Source organism: Mus caroli, chromosome 1 (genome assembly GCF_900094665.2).
Source record: "Mus caroli chromosome 1, CAROLI_EIJ_v1.1, whole genome shotgun sequence".
NCBI classification, from domain to species: domain Eukaryota; kingdom Metazoa; phylum Chordata; class Mammalia; order Rodentia; family Muridae; genus Mus; species Mus caroli.
In genome coordinates, this window is record NC_034570.1 from 127131758 (window position 1) to 127148350 (window position 16593).

A 16593-nucleotide genomic window follows, 5' to 3' on the forward strand; every position below is an offset into this window, starting at 1 on the left:
ACTCACTTTGTAGACCAGGCTGGCCTCGAACTCAGAAATCCGCCTGCCTCTGCCTCCCGAGTGCTGGGATTAAAGGCGTGCGCCACCACGCCCGGCTCATTTTTACTACACTTTTATGGTTTCAATATGAAATGTTCCCATAGGCTCACGTGTTTGAACATTTGATCCCCCAACATCATTTGGGAGGGTGTGGAACCTTTAGGAGGAGAAGTCTTGCTGGAGGAAGGACCTTGGAGGTCCTCAAGGTCACTGGAGGTGGACCTTGAGGTTTTATAGCTTGGCTCACTTCCTGTCTGCTCTCTGCTTCCTGACAGTGGATGTGGTTTGATCTGTCACCTCATGGCCCTGTCACCCTGCCTCCCTGCTGTGATGAACAGTACCTCTTCAAACTGTGAGCGAAAGTAAATGCCTCCTCCTTTAAGTGACTTCTCCTTAGATGTTTGACCACAGTGAAGAGAAATGTGTATGGGGATAGAACCCAAGGTCCCCACAGGTGCTCCACCTCTGAGCTACATCCCTAGCCCTGCTTCCCTTTTAGCTCCTCCCCCACGCACACACCCTGCATATTCATTGGCCAATGACAGAGCTGGCCCTGCTGCCTACCAGAGGGAGGCCTAGAGACTAGCAGGGGGTGGGGGTGGGGAGAATAGAAGGCAAAGGCACCACAAGATCGTGGGCAGCTCTTCCCTGTCCAACCGCACTCAGCAAGCTCTCTTTGGGAAAACTGCAAACCCAGTGCCCATGCATGGTTCTCCCTGGCAGAGCTGGATGGGCATCTTGGGGCCTGACAGTCAGGTGTGAGCTAAGTTAGAGAGCAGTGATGGGGTTCTCAGGGAGCAGAGGCGGGGCACTGTGCTCTGAGATTAGAGGTGTCTCTTTAAGACTTGAGCTCAGTGCCTCTGGGATAAAGAGCCAGTCTGGGAGAAGGCAGGGGCCCACAGTTTATTTTATTTGACATTTTTCAACGCCAGGACACTTTAGAGCCAAAGAGGAAACGAATCCCATCTGTTGCTGAGCCCCCAAGAGAAGTTCAAGAGGACAGGCTAGGGAGAGAAAGGAGGGGAAGGGGGAGAAAGCAAAAAGCTGGAACATTTAGCCACACACGGTGCACGGACACCACCTGGAAGAGCCCCCACACTCCCTCTGTGTTTACCCACAGCTCCCTCAAGATGGAGACTGCTGATGCTGCCTACTGCTCTCTGGCCCTTGGTGTAGGTTGTACTATGGCTGTCCAGCTAAGGATGCAGATGACACACCTCTGTGATATAAACAGCACACCCTGGAGTTGTGGGGGTTGGCAGGCTTGTGGATGCTTTGGCCTGCTACCTCCCATGAGTTAATACCACAGAGTTCACACACAGCCCACCCAGACCAGCCCTGACACAGACAGACATGGAGACATAAGTCACAACCACACCCCGGGGGAGCGGAGAAGGGGTGGGGGTGGGGTGGGGTGGGGTGGGTGGGGTGGGGTAAGGAGACTCTGACTTCCTGTCCCAGCACCTGAGTCTGCCTCTGGCCTGGACTCCCTCCAGTCTGTCTCTGGATGCTAAGGATGGGGAGGACAGATGGCCCCGAGACTTTTAACTTCATACTTAGATTAAATTCCAGTCCCCACTATTTTTAGAAAAACAAATTCCTTTTGTCTTTTCAAAGGGTAAAAATGTCCCAAGCTGTCCTCTCTGACAGTCTGCAGGGCTGTGGGTTGAATATCTGCCCCGCAGGACTGCTTCTGCTGTCAAGTCAGCAATCAGTATAGGTGCCAGCTTTAAGAGGCTTGCTGACAGCTTGAGAACTTCCATGGGAGGGGAAGGGGCCACCAAAACAGGAGCGGTTGGGAAGACTGGCTCACTTTAGAAGGCACTGACATTAGGTGGGGACGTATGTTCTCTTTCTTTTCTCTTTTCTTTCTTTATCTTTTTTTTGTCTATAGAGTAGCTGACCAATCACTCATTAACAACTTGCTGACATATTTAGATGTTCTCATCTAAATATGAGATTTTAACACTCATCTCATTTTCCCCAGACAATACTATTTGAATTAATCAGCTGGAGTGATTATAAAGCTGAGTCCAGCTAAATATTAAGAACTTTGTCTTAAGCGCTAATACCATGGAAAAGGCAACCGCTTCAAAACTTTGGGAGAACGTTTTGGAAAATGTGGTTTCCCGGGGTGGCAGTCTACTCTGGGGTAGACCTAGAGGCTTGGGATTTCATTTTCTTTCTTAAAATTAGCTCTAAAACTCTTAGAAGAAAACACAGGAGAATAACTATAGGCCCTTGCATTTATCAGTGGTTTCTTGGATGTGATCCCCAAAGCACAGGCAATGGAGAGGAAAAAAAGAAAATCAGATACGCTAGAGTTCTTCAAAGCAAAACCTTCAGCGGGTGTAATGGTGTGTACCTAGCGTTCCAGCTGCTAAGGAGGCCAAGGAAAGAGGATTGCTTAAGGCCAGGACTTCTAAAACATCCTAGAAAACAGTGAGACCCCACCCAGTCTGCTACACCATGCACACACGCACGCACACATGCACACACGCACGCACGCGCACTCAGAACCAGGCATGGCGCTGTGAAGCTGCAGTTCCAGCACCTGAGTAGCTGAGATATGAGGAGCTTGAGTTTGAGGCCAGTCTGGGTTATTTAATAAGACCTTGGCACAAATCAAAACAAGAACAAAACCACCTGAAGCCAAAACAATTCCTGTGTGTGCACATCAAACCACATTACCAAGAAAAAAGAAGGGTAACCCACAGAAGGGTAGAAAATATTTGCAAATCATATACACAATCAAAGATTAGTACCCAAAATATATTTTAAAAAAACTTCTAAGAGCAAAATCCAAATAATCGAACTTTTTAAAGGGCAAAGGGTTTGAGTAGATATTTCTAGAGAGAAAAGCTCTAAAGGGTAAATAATCGCTTAAAGACATCACTGCTCCTTAGGGAAGTGCAAACCAAAACCATCATGGGATATCTTCTCTCCTTTATTAGACAGGCTATTATTTAAAAAAATATACTGTTGGAGAATGTGGAGAGAAGGCAATTCTCACATGATGATGAAGGAGACGAAAACTAGGGCAGGCATCCCAGAGAACAGCATGCTGGATCCTCAAACAATTATAGAGAGTATAGACCCGTCCTACTGGGTAGACTGCATACACTCCTGTAGTCACACCTTTATGGTCACAATTAAGGACAGCCAGGGCCCCGAATCAACCTGTGTGTCCACTGATGGACGGATGAGAAAGAAAACGCGATACACATCGTGAAGGAATGTTATTCGACCATAAAGAGAACGCAATTGTGCCCCTTCCGTCACGGGGATGAATATGGAGAACTCTGTGTTGGCTGCAGTCAGTAAGGCATAGAAGGTGATTAAGTCAGGTGCCACTCATATGTGGAAGCTGGTCTTCTTAGGAAGAGGGAGGAGGGTGGCAGGAAGGAGGGCGGAAGCTACTGGAACTATGGGGTCAGGGAGGTTGACGAGCAAAGAAGTACAGTTGGGACTGAAGAGTAACTTTTTAAACAAGATTATCTTATTCTTAATAGTGTGTGTGTGTGTGTGTGTGTGTGTGTCTGTCTGTCTGTCTATCATACATGCACATGAGTGCAGGTGCCCAAGGAAGCCAGGGCATGGGATCCCTCTGAAGCTGAGTTATAGTGGTTGTGAGCCACCTAACACGGGTACTAGGAAGCCAACTGGGGTCCTCTGTAAGAGCAGCAAGCACTATTAACCACGGAGCCATCACGCCAGTCCCAAGTAACTTTTACTATTCTATGGTATTACTCAAGTATGAGAAATGCCTTCTAATACTCTGTGGCGGACGGCAATTAATTGTATACTTCAAAATAGCTGGTAGAGAGGATTTTTCATGTTTCCGACACAGAAAAATGATGTCTTCGTTGATGGACTTGTCTATTACTTGATCTGACCACTTCGTATACTTTTATTGAAATATGTATAATTATTTTCTTCAAAACAACAAACACCAGGTGTGGCAATGCATGACTGTGATCTAGCACTTAGGAGGTAGAGGCAGGAGAATCAGGAATTCAAAGTCATTTTCAGCTACATCGTGTGTTCAATCCCACCCCATGTTGTATGGCCTCATTCTGCTTCAAAAACCAGAACTAAACAACATAAAACGCCAACTAACCCCCCCCCAACAACCAAAACAAAAACTATATTTGAAAAAAAAAACCACAATGCAACCCCACTGATGGATTTTAAGTGTTTCATAGAGGTCGTGTGCTGGAAGCTTGGGGAGGTGGTAGATCGTTTAGGAAGCAGAACCTAGTTTAATGCCTTAGATCATTAGGAGTGTGCCCTTAAAGGCTAGGAGACCTTGTTCTTATTCACAGGGCCACTGGCTTCACCAAGCTCCCCCGCCCCCCATGATGTACTTACTACATTGTCATGGACCTCAAAGCAACAGAGACTACTGTCCATGCACTGAAACCCTCAAGACTCTGACCCCAAACTTTCCTATTTTCAAACCACCTAACTCAAGCATTCTGCTACAGTAACAGAAAGCTGCCTAACACAATGGGGATGGCGACTTTTTCTTAAACCAGAAATGGATAAGCAGTGAGACTTCAGAGTACGAAGAACTGGTGGCAATGGAAAATGGTCCCAACTCAACAGAAAACAGCATAGTGGTTCCCCAAGAGAGGACACATACAACAGCAATTCCATGTGACCAGCAATTCCTCTCTATGTGCACGCCAGAAAGAACTAAAAGCAAGGACTCAAACAGGTATGTATACAACACGGTCCATAGTAACCCAATGTAGGTTCCTTAACCTAGGCTTCCTGAATCTAAAATGTGGCTTAAAAACAAACAAACAAACCCAAAACTAAAACCAAAACCAAAAACAAAACAAAACCAGAACATCACACTCCAGGGAATGTTATTCAGTCATGAAAAAGGAAATTCGGACACATCCTACAATATGAATGAGCTTTGATAATGTTATGCTAGGTTACATAGATCATAAAAAGACACTTGCATAAGTTTCCTAGACTAGTCCAAACCACAGAGTTAAACTTGTACATGGTAGGTGCCAGGGGCAAGAGTGTAGCAGGAAGGAAAGCCACTGTTGAATGGAGTATGGAGTTTCAGCTTGGTCACCTGAAATGCAGTGGAGGTGGGTGGTGGTGACCAGGGACCACAATGTGAATGTATTTAGTGCCACCGAACTTCATTTAAATCTATCTCTTCTAGAACAGTGGCTCTTTGCACACGTCACTAATTTCCAAACTTTTTTGTTTTGTTTTGTTTTTTTGAGACAGGGTTTCTCTGTGTAGCCCTGGCTGTCCTGGAACTCACTTTGTAGACCAGGCTGGCCTCGAACTCAGAAATCCGCCTGCCTCTGCCTCCCGAGTGCTGGGATTAAAGGCGTGCGCCACCAACGCCCGGCCCCAAACTTATTTTTAAGCATGTGACTCCTTTGGTGCCAGGGTCCAAGTCTCTCTCCAATTTACTGTGCTCACTTGTTTGAAGAATGTGCATGTCCGGTTTGCTGAGTGACAAGCCAGGAAGTCACCTGCTGATAGATAGGGCCAGGACAGTTGCCTTGTGGAAGCTGAACACAGCTGGGGGGCACTTGTCAGAGAACAGTCCCCATGTGACAACTGAGAAAGGGTGAGAGTCACTGCTGCCCACTGTGGCTCACGTGGACAGTCCGAGGCAAATTGTGTCACCCACGAGGGGGTGGGAGGGAGGGACAGAGGCTCAGAAACCAGCTACACTGCTCAGGTGGGCCAGCCCTGGAGGTCCCTGGGAAGTGGACATTTAAATGGCTGTAGGTCCCAACTGATAGGTGGATGGGGAGTGTCACCATGTGGGTAGGAAGGGCCCAATCCATCTTATGAACTGGAAAAACAATTTTCTTAGGAAAGTGACTTTAAAATAAAAGATTTATTTATTTACTTTATGTATGTGAGTACACTATAACTGTACAGAGGGTTGTGAGCGTTCATGTGGTTGTTGGGAATTCGATTTTTAGGACCTCTGCTTGCTTTGGTCAACTCCACTCATTTAGTCCCTGCTTGCTGTGGCCCGAAGATTTATTTATTATTATACATAAGTATACTGTAGCTGACTTCAGACGCACCAGAAGAGGGTGTCAGATCTCAATATCGGTGGTTGTGATCCACCATGTGGTTGCTGGGATTTGAACTCAGGACCTTTGGAAGAGCAGTCAGTGCTCTTACCCACTGAGCTATCTTACCAGCCCAGGAAAGTGACTTTTAAAAAAGAAAACTTGTATGCATGCTTTGCCTGCATGTATTTCTATGCATCATATGCACATCTGCTGCTGGAGACCAGAAGAGGGCATCAGATCCCTTGGGAATGGAGTTGCAGGTGGGAATGGGGTGCCACGTAGGTGCTGAGACTTGAACTCAGGTCCTCGGGAAGAGCAGCTAGTGCCCTTAGCAACAGAGCCATCTCTCTTGTTCATTTTTATAAATGATAAAATCTGGCTGAGAACCACAGTGGGGATGAGAATATGAATAGAAACCAAGGAGGGCAGCTCAGGTTTGCAGGGACACCTAAGGATTTTCTGGAATCGAGAGAGCATTTCCTGCTTTAATGTAAACGTGTAGTCTGAAAACATAAACTGAGGAGCAATGAGCTGCATTGAAGTCACTGCACATAGTGAGCTGATTTCTTTCAATGCTGGCTTCCTAAGCACATTTAGGATGGTGTGGTGGTTTGGATAGGAATGGCCCCATAGACTCCTATGTTTGAATGCTTGGCCCATAAGGAGTGGCACAATTAAGGGGTGTGGCCTTGTTAGAGGAAGTATGTTACCATGGAGGTGGGCTTTAAAGTCTCCTATGCTCAAGACAGGCCCAGTGTGGCACACAGCTTCCTGAGGCCAGCAGATCAAGATGTAGAACTCTTAGCTTCTTCCTTCTCCAGCACCATGTCTGCCTGCATGCCCCCATGCTTCCTGCCATGACAATGCCAATACCTATCGGAACTGTGAGCAAGCCCCAATTAAATGTCCTTTATAAGAATTGCTGTGGTCACTGTGTCTCTTCACAGCAATAGAAGCTCTAGCTATGCCTTCTGTTTATGGTCCTAGACAAGTACTCAGAGACAGAATACTTAAAACTAGGGTGCAAAGTTATCAGTAACTGAAAACTGACCATAAAAGACACATACGGAATGGCATTGCAAACAGTATCACAATTTGTAGCCTCATTTACTTTGTAAATATCATCGTGATGTTTATCCTATGTTCTCTGTAGGACTCCAGGCTTCCCTGGCCCAGCTGCAGGGTGAGCAGAGACGGCCGTTTCTCATTCCTGTCGCTCCTGAGGACTTTGTTTTGACTTAATCAAGGGCACACACACACTATTAGGAGGAAAGAATAAATGGTGGAGGCTGTGCGTGAGGCGGGCAAAGGCAAGAGCTCTCCTTTCCTTTTGTCCTCGTAGCCTTCTATGCCCCACACCTCATCATGTTCCCAGCGTTAGTCAGGGGCCACTAGATCTGTCCTCACTGCTGATTCTGGAGGAATGGGGACCTATACAGGCCGTATACTCCTGTACAGTCTCTGAGGGGAAGGCTGTGTCCATTGGTTAGTCCAGGACTCTAACAGTCTGAACAGCTAAACCAGTGAGCAACTATGCTGAGCCAGGAATTATACTAAGAAACATATAAGGAATTATACATATACAACCCTTTTTAATCTTCAAAATGGACCACAGATCGTCCTGTAGTTATCTGCATTCAGCAGATAGGCAGATTAAAGTCTGGAGGTTAACTAACTAGCTCAAGCTCAGACAGCTAGTTAATTATAGAAATCCTGCTACTTTAGTCAGAGCAGGTCTCTCCATGCAGGGCTCCTGTGCCTTGGTACTTGGTACTTTGGGAACATTAGTGGGGTTGTAAGAATGCTGATGTACCTGGAGGGTGAGGGTCCTAGAATTCCCTAGCACAGATGCCACAGTCCTGAGCCCTCAGCCCCAAAGGCTCTACACTATCCGGCTGGCACATCAAGGGACAGGGACTTGATGCTTCGGCACTGGCACTTGCCAGGGCGTATGGTCTGTTTGGAACAGCTTCTCCACCACCTTGGCTCTCCCTTTTCCCCATCCCAGGCATCTGACCACAGCAGCAGCTGGGCTCTGACTACAGCAGACCTCTCTATCCCAGCTCCAGGCTGGCGGATCTGAGCGTGAGGTCGGGCTGCCCCTGGGACCCTACAGGCAGTAAACAAGTCATGGATGCGTCAGTTGTTTTGCTCCAGAGCAGCCTCATCAGCTGGACAGACCCTGACCAGACCTGCCAAGTTTATCCCCCTGGGTGGGCTGTGGGCTGGGAGTGGCGGATGGCCTGGAACTCAGCGCAGTCTTTCCGTGCCCTTGAAGCTCAAGGGCTTTATTGGGAGCAGTGATCTCTGGCAGGCTGGTTTTAGATACCTGAGGGATAGGGAAAGGGCTGCAGTGGCTTTTCAGGGGATCTTAGGCTTTACAGGAGACCCCAGAAAACCGTAAGTGAAGAACAGAAGTGACAGGTCTGCTGAGAGATACACCAAAGAAGTTTCCAGAACCTTGCAGCACTCTGGACTCAGGGCTTGAAAAAGTTGGCCAGGACACCCCAAACCCCAACAATTCAAACGCTTCCTGTCCTCTTTTCACTTCCAAGACTGCCATGTCTGCTCCAGCTGTCTCCCCAAGTCTACCCTGTCAGAAAAAGATAAACTGGGCATCCCTGGGGGTCCAAGGACAGGAAAGAAGGCTTAATAGGGTAGGGTAGGGAATAGGGTGTAGCATTATGGGTAGAAGGATTGCAGAATCAGAAGTCCACCAAGGATATAAACCAAGGGCCAGAGTGGTAACCCCTGGCAGGGGAAGTGGAGTCACTACCCCGACTCTTGTCTGACTGGCCCTTTCATCTAAATGTCACTTTCTCTTAGCAGGTAGAAGGAGATGACATTATTCACCTGTTTTGTTTTTTTTTTGCAAAGGTAGAAGCAAATTAAGTCATCCACAGTCTACCCAGTTTGTAGAAGAGCTGGCCCTCAGATATGTCCCCAAGCCTCTTTGGAGGACAGGCTCAGGGAGAAGGGCTAAGATTAATGGACCAATCAGCTCCTCTGTTTCCAGCCCCACCCACCATACACATCTAGAATAAGCTACAGCTGGGCACAGCAGCACTCTGAAGATGCCTTTTATCACAGCACAGTAACTCTATCCCCTGCCACCGTCCTGTTCTCCCACACCTCTTGCACCAGCCGGCCTCTTGTGCTTACCCCGTCGTGATGTCATCGTCTTCTGTCATGGTCTTGCCCATGAGGTCACTGTCACTCATGTAGCCGGATTTGAGGTCCACCTCATCAGAGTCCAGGGACTCCACCAACTCCAGGCGAGAGATGTGGCTGAGTTTGCTGGGGCTCCGCATCGGCATGGTGTGGGAGTAGTGTGCCCGCTCGCCATGCATGTACCAGGCCGGTGGCCCCTCAGAACGGCAGCTTCCCCCAACAGAGGGTGCATCGCCAGCCTGCAGCCGGGGACTGGACTGGCCGTAGCGCCAAGAGAGCGGAGAGGAGCGGTTAGAGAGGCTGGACACGCTTCGGGGGTTGGCGTCATCACTGTCATAACAAGGCATCTCCAGGGAGCTGCAGAGAGAGCAGACAGCACAGACTTAGACCTCAGCCCAGCCACCCTGTGCCCTGTTAACTCACTGGGATGCCCCACTGTGGGGCCTGCTAAGTGTGTGTTCCTTTGTTACAGGGTATCTGAGGCTGTCAAGGGACAATGATCCTACTAAGGACCAAAGGCACAGATCCCATACTGAGCCTATCCTGTGAGTGTGGCCAGTGTTTAATACCCTTTTTGGTCATTTTTTTTGGTAAATAGCTCAAAGGAAGAAATTAATCTTGCTGGCCCACTGTTTCCTATCAGTGAGACGGGATAATGCCTACCTACCCTGTGTAGAGTTGGGAGGACTGTAGCCATATAGATCTGACTGGGCCTGACATGTAGATGCTCGCTGAACCAGAATGAGCTAGTGAGGGCTGGGGGTGGGGGTGGGGTGGAGAGTGGAGGCTGCTGGTCCAGAGCTCAGAAGACCTCGACTCTCCACTTTGTTCAGGGTGAATAGACAAAGTAGCCATCACCTCATCTGTCAATGAGCAAAGAACTAGCTGATCCCCAGATACCAGATCTACGTAAACGTAAAATTGAATGTGGAAGGTACAAGTTTTTAGGAACCTTGGCTATTACAGCAGGCCCCAGGAGGAGTGGTCAGCCATGAGCCTGGGCATCAGAGGAAGCAGCAGACCTCCCACCCCACCCTCAGCCCCCTAGGGAACAGACATGGCCTTCACCGGGTAGAGGACCCAGGAAAGCAGATGAAAGAGGTACAGCAAGATTCAGGGTCACAAGCCTTAAAGCCACTAGGCCAGGCCAAGAAAGCCACAGGCAGGCTAATATCAGAGGGCTTGAGGCTAGGGTCCCTGGGTCCTTCTCCCACAGGGCCAGAGAGGAAGTATGGCTGACATCTGGCAAGAATGATGGTCAGGGCTTTGGTTCAGTGTAGCACCACCACCAAGCCTAGCAATGGCGAGGCTCCAAATTCTGTGGCTTCTCTCTATCACAGGACCTGAACGAAGTCAGACAGGGTTGAATCAATGACACACGTGAGGTATGTGGGCCACCACAGCTGGGTAAACTGAGGCAACCTATGGCTGGACATGGCGTACACAAAGCTAAAGAGTCTTTGATCTGTGATCACTTCTCTTTCGCGGGGACATTAGTCACAGGCCATTGGCTTTGTTTGTTTGTTTGTTTTTATGAAGTTGCTTGAAAAAAAAGAAAAGCTCTCCCAAATGGTTTCTATTGAGCTGGAGAAAAATGGTCTTCCTTCTCCTTAGCAGAATTGGAGGAGTCAGCAGTCCTGGAAATCAGCATTGGGGTTCTTGCAGCTGACCCAAGGGAATGAGTGATGTCCTGCGTGCTCTCCACTGGCCTACACCCACCTTTCCCTGTCGGCTCAACAGTCCCAGCATCCTTTGCAGTTCTGCATCAGCTACTAGTTACTGTTGGACCTCAACACCATCTCCATCTCCTGGAGGACAATGGAAGTTCCCTGATGTCAGTCTGGATGCTCACCTCCATATTCTAGCACCTCATGAGGGAGGAGGCAGACCCAGGATGGCTGTGCTGAATGTGGTAGGGGCTCTCACCACAGATGAAGGTCAGGGCCTCATGCAGTAAGTACTTAGCAAAAAGAGGCTAACCGTGAGATGGTGGTGGTGGTGGTGATGATGATGACAGAGGAGCAGGAGCAGCAGGAGAACATGGGGGTACACAGGGGAACTGGCTTGGGTACTTGGCTTCCAACACAGTAGCAAGCACATAAGGAAGTGGGGGTTCCCTACTCACTTCTGCCCCTGGCCTACCCTCTGTGTTACTCTCTGAACAGAAAATGCCTCTCCCCTATTTTGAGGCTCTATTTTGTTGTTGATAATTTTGTTTTGTTTGTTGTTTCTTGAGACAGGGCTCTCTGTGTAGCCTTGGCTGTCCTGGCATTCACTCTGTAGACCAGGCTGGCCTCGAACTCAGCCTCCTCAGTGCTGGGAGTCAAGGGATGCAATACAACCATCTAGTTTTTTGCACTAAACCCCATCTCTAGCTCTCAGAGGTTTGTAACGGTTTCTAGCTCACAGCTGATCTTCTGACCTGCAGCCCGAGCCTGACCCCAGCTGGCCTCTGGGGTAGGGGAGGGGGGAGGTTAGTTTTGTTTCCTCCCTCACCGTCCCTACCTCAGACTTTCCTCACTGAGGGAAACATAGCTGCAGAAATAGAGGATGTAGCCTGAAAGTCAAGTTTCCAAAAAGGAACTGAGTCTAAGTCACCCTGTGAGTCCCAGGGGGAGGGTGACCTTGGCAGATGCACCCTTAAGCCCCCAAGGCCTTCGGGGTGAGACTGTGTTGGCTCTGAAGGCTGGTGCCTCATGCTGTGTAGACGCAGAGCTGCCCACATCAACCTGTGGGGTCCAGCGTGTGTGTCTTTCCCCCCCCCAGTCTTTTTCTCTAGCTTAGGGGAATATTGCTCCAAGGTACAGGGAGAGATTGATTGATAAAAAGCACTTTAAAAAGCAAAAGAGTTGTAAAAGTCAGGACACTGGTGTTTGGGTTATCCAAGTGTGGACTGGAGCTAATGTAAACTAAAGGCTAAGAGAGGAAGCGACCGGACAGAGTATACAGTAAACAGAAGACCCAGACGCCTGTTGGTCCTTTCTTTTCCTTAAAGGGAGGCTGGAGCCAGAGGCCCCAAGGCTCTTGTCTCAACCAGTCAGCTTTAGGCTTCCCGACTTCCCTGGGGCCTCAGGGCAGGCATGAAGACACCAGGAGGCTGGAGTGGCTGCCTCTGCCCTGCTTCTGGGGGTGAGTCATTTGGGGTGTGACTCTTACAGCAGCTCAGCAAGTCTCAGCTCCTTTGGCACGATCTTGGCCGGTGACTTGGCATGGAGAGATGTCCCAGAAACGTCCTTGGATAGGGGAAAGATTCGTCTATAGGGGGCCGACTGCTGGGTAACAGCTGAGTTAGAGCCTCCACTCTATCTCTATCTGGATTCCTGGTTAGGGCTTGCGGGATGGGCAGGGGCTGTACCAGGGCTCCTGGAGCAACACAGATCACTTTCCCCTGACTCCCCTGACTGCCTCTTCCTAGTCCTCAGGAAGATGCTTAGGCAACTGGGACTAAGAGCCAACTCTTTTTTTTTTTTTGGTTTTTCAAGACAGGGTTTCTCTATGTAGCCCTGGCTGTCCTGGAACTCACTCTGTAGACCAGGCTGGCTTCAAACTCAGAAATCCACTTGCCTCTGCCTCCCAAGTGCTGGGATTAAAGGTGTGTGTCACCACCACCCAGCTAAGAGCCCGGTTTTTTTCAAGTCAGGGATATGAGTGGGCCTGTAGGGCGTAAGGGGAGGAGAAGAGTCTCAACAAGAAGCCCTAGGGCCAACGGATGAAGGCTCCCAAAGCCGAGGTTCAGCAATACTCATGTGCTCCCACAGAGACTGCGATGATGCCCTAAAGGTAACAAACAGGTCCTCTGACATTGAAGGCATGAAGGTGTGTCTGGATACTCCTCTGACTGGCTGTGCCCTGAGCTAATAAAACTCCCTTTCCCCATGTCCCAGCTTTGCATTCAGTTTTCTAGCACCAGGAGACAGAGAGGAACCTACCTCTAGTTCAACTGAGGCGGCTTCTGGTTCTTAATAAACAGGCCCTCTATGTCCATGCTCCACGATTTCCCAGTCTTGGCTGCCTGCTCACCTCCCCCCTCAGAACTCAGCTGGGCCCTCTGTCCCCTTTAGAGCTGACAGTATGAGCTCATCTGAACAGCCCAGGGAAGCCCAGAGGAACTGAATGGGAAATTCTGACTCACAGAGGGGTTGGTGCCAGAATGCTGCTCTTGGGGAAAAGGGCTGAGGGAGGGCTGTATACCCTATAGCTGGAGGTTTGGTGCTTTCTGTAAGGGCTGGGGGACAAGAGGGGATACCACTGGGTTGATTTTCTGGGTACCAGTATGTAGGCCCTGTTGGGTACTCAGCCCTCCTTTAGGAGCGATAGAAGAGACTCTAGGACACCTGGCTGATAGAGGGCTGATGAACCCAGGTGTTGGGGTGTAGGGTACTAGCATCCCAGAGGGATGGGATGAAAAGGAGGAGGGGTGGAGGGGTGTTCAGTAAACAAAGGCCTCTTGAAAGAGGAGGAGACTGTAGCCCACAGAGAGAACAGGTACCACAGACTGCACACCTGGCTTTCCCACCCATACCCAGCCACCGTCACGGGTGATAGCCTGTGTTCAACCATAAGCAAAGGCAAGACTGAGCAGGGTTTCTGCTGTGGTGCCGAGTTCCCCTTTCTTTGTAGCGCTGGCAATACGGGGCCCCAAATGCCTGTGTTCACAGAGGCCAAGGTCCTCTGGTCAACCTGGGATGCCCAGGTGGAGGTGTGAGGAGACACCAGCCCTTGCCCTCCAGACCCAGGAAGAACACACCACCAAGAGCAGCCCAAGCTCACCTGTGAGTCACCTGGGAGCCTCGCAGGCTGGACATGGTTTCTTCCAGGTTCTGTCGGAGATCCAGAACATTCTGTACTGTTCTCTTTCTCTGCGACTCTGGATCTGGCGAGGAGAAAAGAAAGAGGCGGTGAGTGGAGAGGACTCCCTGAAGGGACCTGGGAGTCAGGGAATGGGAGGCAGACACCATTATCTCCCAGAAGCCAGACCCTGGGGCCAGCCACCTGCTTCTTCTGTTCCTCAAAGATGACCGACAGTACAGGTGCAGCTAAAGACCTCCATGTGTGTCCTGGGCTGGCTGAAGCCCCATACCCAACAAGGGCTACAGACAGGACCCCTCAGAGCCTCTCCCTGAATGACCACTGTTGCCTCTGGCTTTGGTTTCCTGTGGTAGAATGAAATTAGACATCCTTGCCTGCCCCCGCCCCCAAACCTCCTCTGGAGCAGTGTGTTGGTGTGTGCTTAGGGCTCTTGGAGGAGGGGACAGTCTGATGAGCAGAGCTTGCCTAGTTCCACCATATAAGTATCCCTACACGGTGAGTTTCAATTTGTCAACATATCACAGAACATATCGTTCAAATGGTTGGGACATATGGGGTTGCTCTGAGGGGTCTAAGAGGCCTCTGACAGCCTCCTAAAGGTGAGGTGGCTGGTGGGAGCGGGAGATGAACAGCCATCTTCTGGGGTAGTTCAGACCCTATCCAAGAGTTAGAATCCCAAAAGAGGAAGAAACATGGGCGGGGCCGGAGTCTGACCCAGTCAGGATCGCTGTGCTTAGCCTTGGTTTCCAGGCAGGATCATATCAGCCTGGACAGACGAGAGAGCCTCTAACCGTAAGCGAAGCCTCACACTTTCTCCCATCTAGGGATGGAAATAGCATCCAAATGACAGAACAACCACAAGACCTTCTCCCTTCTACTGACCCACCAAAGAAATCTTTATCAAATCCCACTTGGGGCTGGGCGTGGTAGGGCACAACTTTCATCCTGGCACTCAGAAGGCAGAGGCTGGTGAATATGAGTTTGAGGATACATATCAAGTTCTAGGCCAGCTGAGGTTACATAGTGAGGCCCTGTTTCAAAAGAGAAAGAGAAAACGAAAAAAAAAAAAAAAAAGAAAATGAAAGAAAGAAAACAGAAAAACCTTTTTAAAAAAACAAACAAACAACAACAAAAACCCAAACCAAACCAAAAATAATCCAAAGACTCCAACTCAACTTGGTACCAGGACTGTGCTAGGCTCTGAGGACACTAACGAGGCTCTTGGACCGTGTCCCATGGATAACCTTTTACATAGGGATCCAAAGTCACTGTCACTGAAGAACCCAGCTTTCCCAATCCTCCTGAGGAGTTGGCTTCAGTAGTAAGTGACAGAGATAAGAGTGAGACCAGCCCTCTCCTCCCTTCCTCAACCCTTCCAGCCCTCTGTGCAAGCCAACCTTACCCTACTCCCAGGCCCAGCCTCTCTCCACCCACAGACTCAGCAGGGGAGCAAGCTCCTTCTGGCCGCCAAAGAGAACATTTCCGAATCCCCTAAGAGGTATTTTTGTTTTTTTTTTTTCTCAAGACTGAGCTCAGGCTGTCTGACTGTCACCGGCTGGCTGGCCAAGAGCGGCTGGGTGGGGTGGAAGGGCCATGCTGTATGGCTCTCCCTAGAGTCTCTGGGGCACCTTCTTCTCGGGCCAGCTCCAATCCTGGGCCCAGCCATCTCTGTCTTCCTCCCTTGAGGCTCTGTCCCCAAGCTTCTCAAGCCAGTCTCATGTACTCAGGGCTCTCTGTTGGTGTCAAGGAACAAGGAGAAATGGCAGGCCTCCATGCCCGTGGTCTGAGCTCTGTCCACAGCCCTGGCGTCATCTCGATGGCTGCCAATGCCTGTTTATCCTGGCAAGTGTCGCCTGGTGAGCTGCTCCCTGCCTTTAAGTGATGGCTTGGCATGGGACACAGTCAGGGTCAGACAGTGTGCACCTATATATTTTAAGGTTTAGTTCACAAGACCCTATGTGGGATCAAGAACAAGGCATGGGATTCACAGAAGGGTGACGCCTTCTATGGTTTGGACGGAAATGAGCCAAGGTGCACATATCTCCAAGGATGTTTCCAAAGAGGAAAGTGTTATTATTCAGAGACTTCTGGGTGTGCCCAGTCCTCTGCACACATCATCCAGTCGAATCCCAATGGGAGATTTGTGCTATTGTTCCATTTTACAGATGAGAACACTGACACTTCGAGATCAAACAAATCCCTCAAGGCCACACAGCTAGCATAAGCACAGGATACAGCTAGAGTCTGAAAGAAACTCAACCTCTTTTGATGTAACATCGGGCATTCATGTGTCAGCAGTGACATGCACAGTGACTGCATACAGTAAGTGCTTAATGATATTCCAAGATTTAGTGAGAGCTACCACCATTTAAAATTTTTCATGTATGTGTGCGTATGGGTATATTTGTGTATGTGTGTGTATATGTATGTATGTGTGCATACATGTTGTATGTGTCTGTGTGTTGGATACTGTGACATTAAAAATGTCCCCGTCTCTTTAAGA

General features: G+C 49.3%; 1 protein-coding gene and 1 long non-coding RNA gene across 5 annotated transcripts in view; one reads left to right on the plus strand and one right to left on the minus strand.

Annotated features, from left to right (window-relative positions):
* Positions 1–7478, plus strand: part of LOC110300105 — a 14955-nt gene extending 7477 nt beyond the window's left edge. The window contains exons 3-4 of one of the 2 annotated variants that reach the window (XR_002378547.2): positions 4527–4759; positions 7264–7478. This is a non-coding gene — a long non-coding RNA (uncharacterized LOC110300105). The remainder of the gene's footprint in view (positions 1–4526; positions 4760–7263) is intronic. The other variant, XR_003837740.1, reaches the window with a different exon arrangement.
* Positions 1–16593, minus strand: part of Nav1 (neuron navigator 1) — a 249457-nt gene that overhangs the window by 85010 nt on the left and 147854 nt on the right. For 2 of the 3 annotated variants that reach the window (XM_029481039.1, XM_029480839.1), the window contains exons 5-6: positions 14052–14154; positions 9273–9638 (exon numbers count right to left, since the gene is read on the minus strand). In XM_029481039.1, coding sequence (XP_029336899.1) covers positions 9273–9638; positions 14052–14154 — 469 coding nt within the window. Of the gene's footprint in view, positions 1–9272; positions 9639–13210; positions 13266–14051; positions 14155–16593 lie in introns of those variants that run through there. The other variant, XM_029481345.1, reaches the window with a different exon arrangement.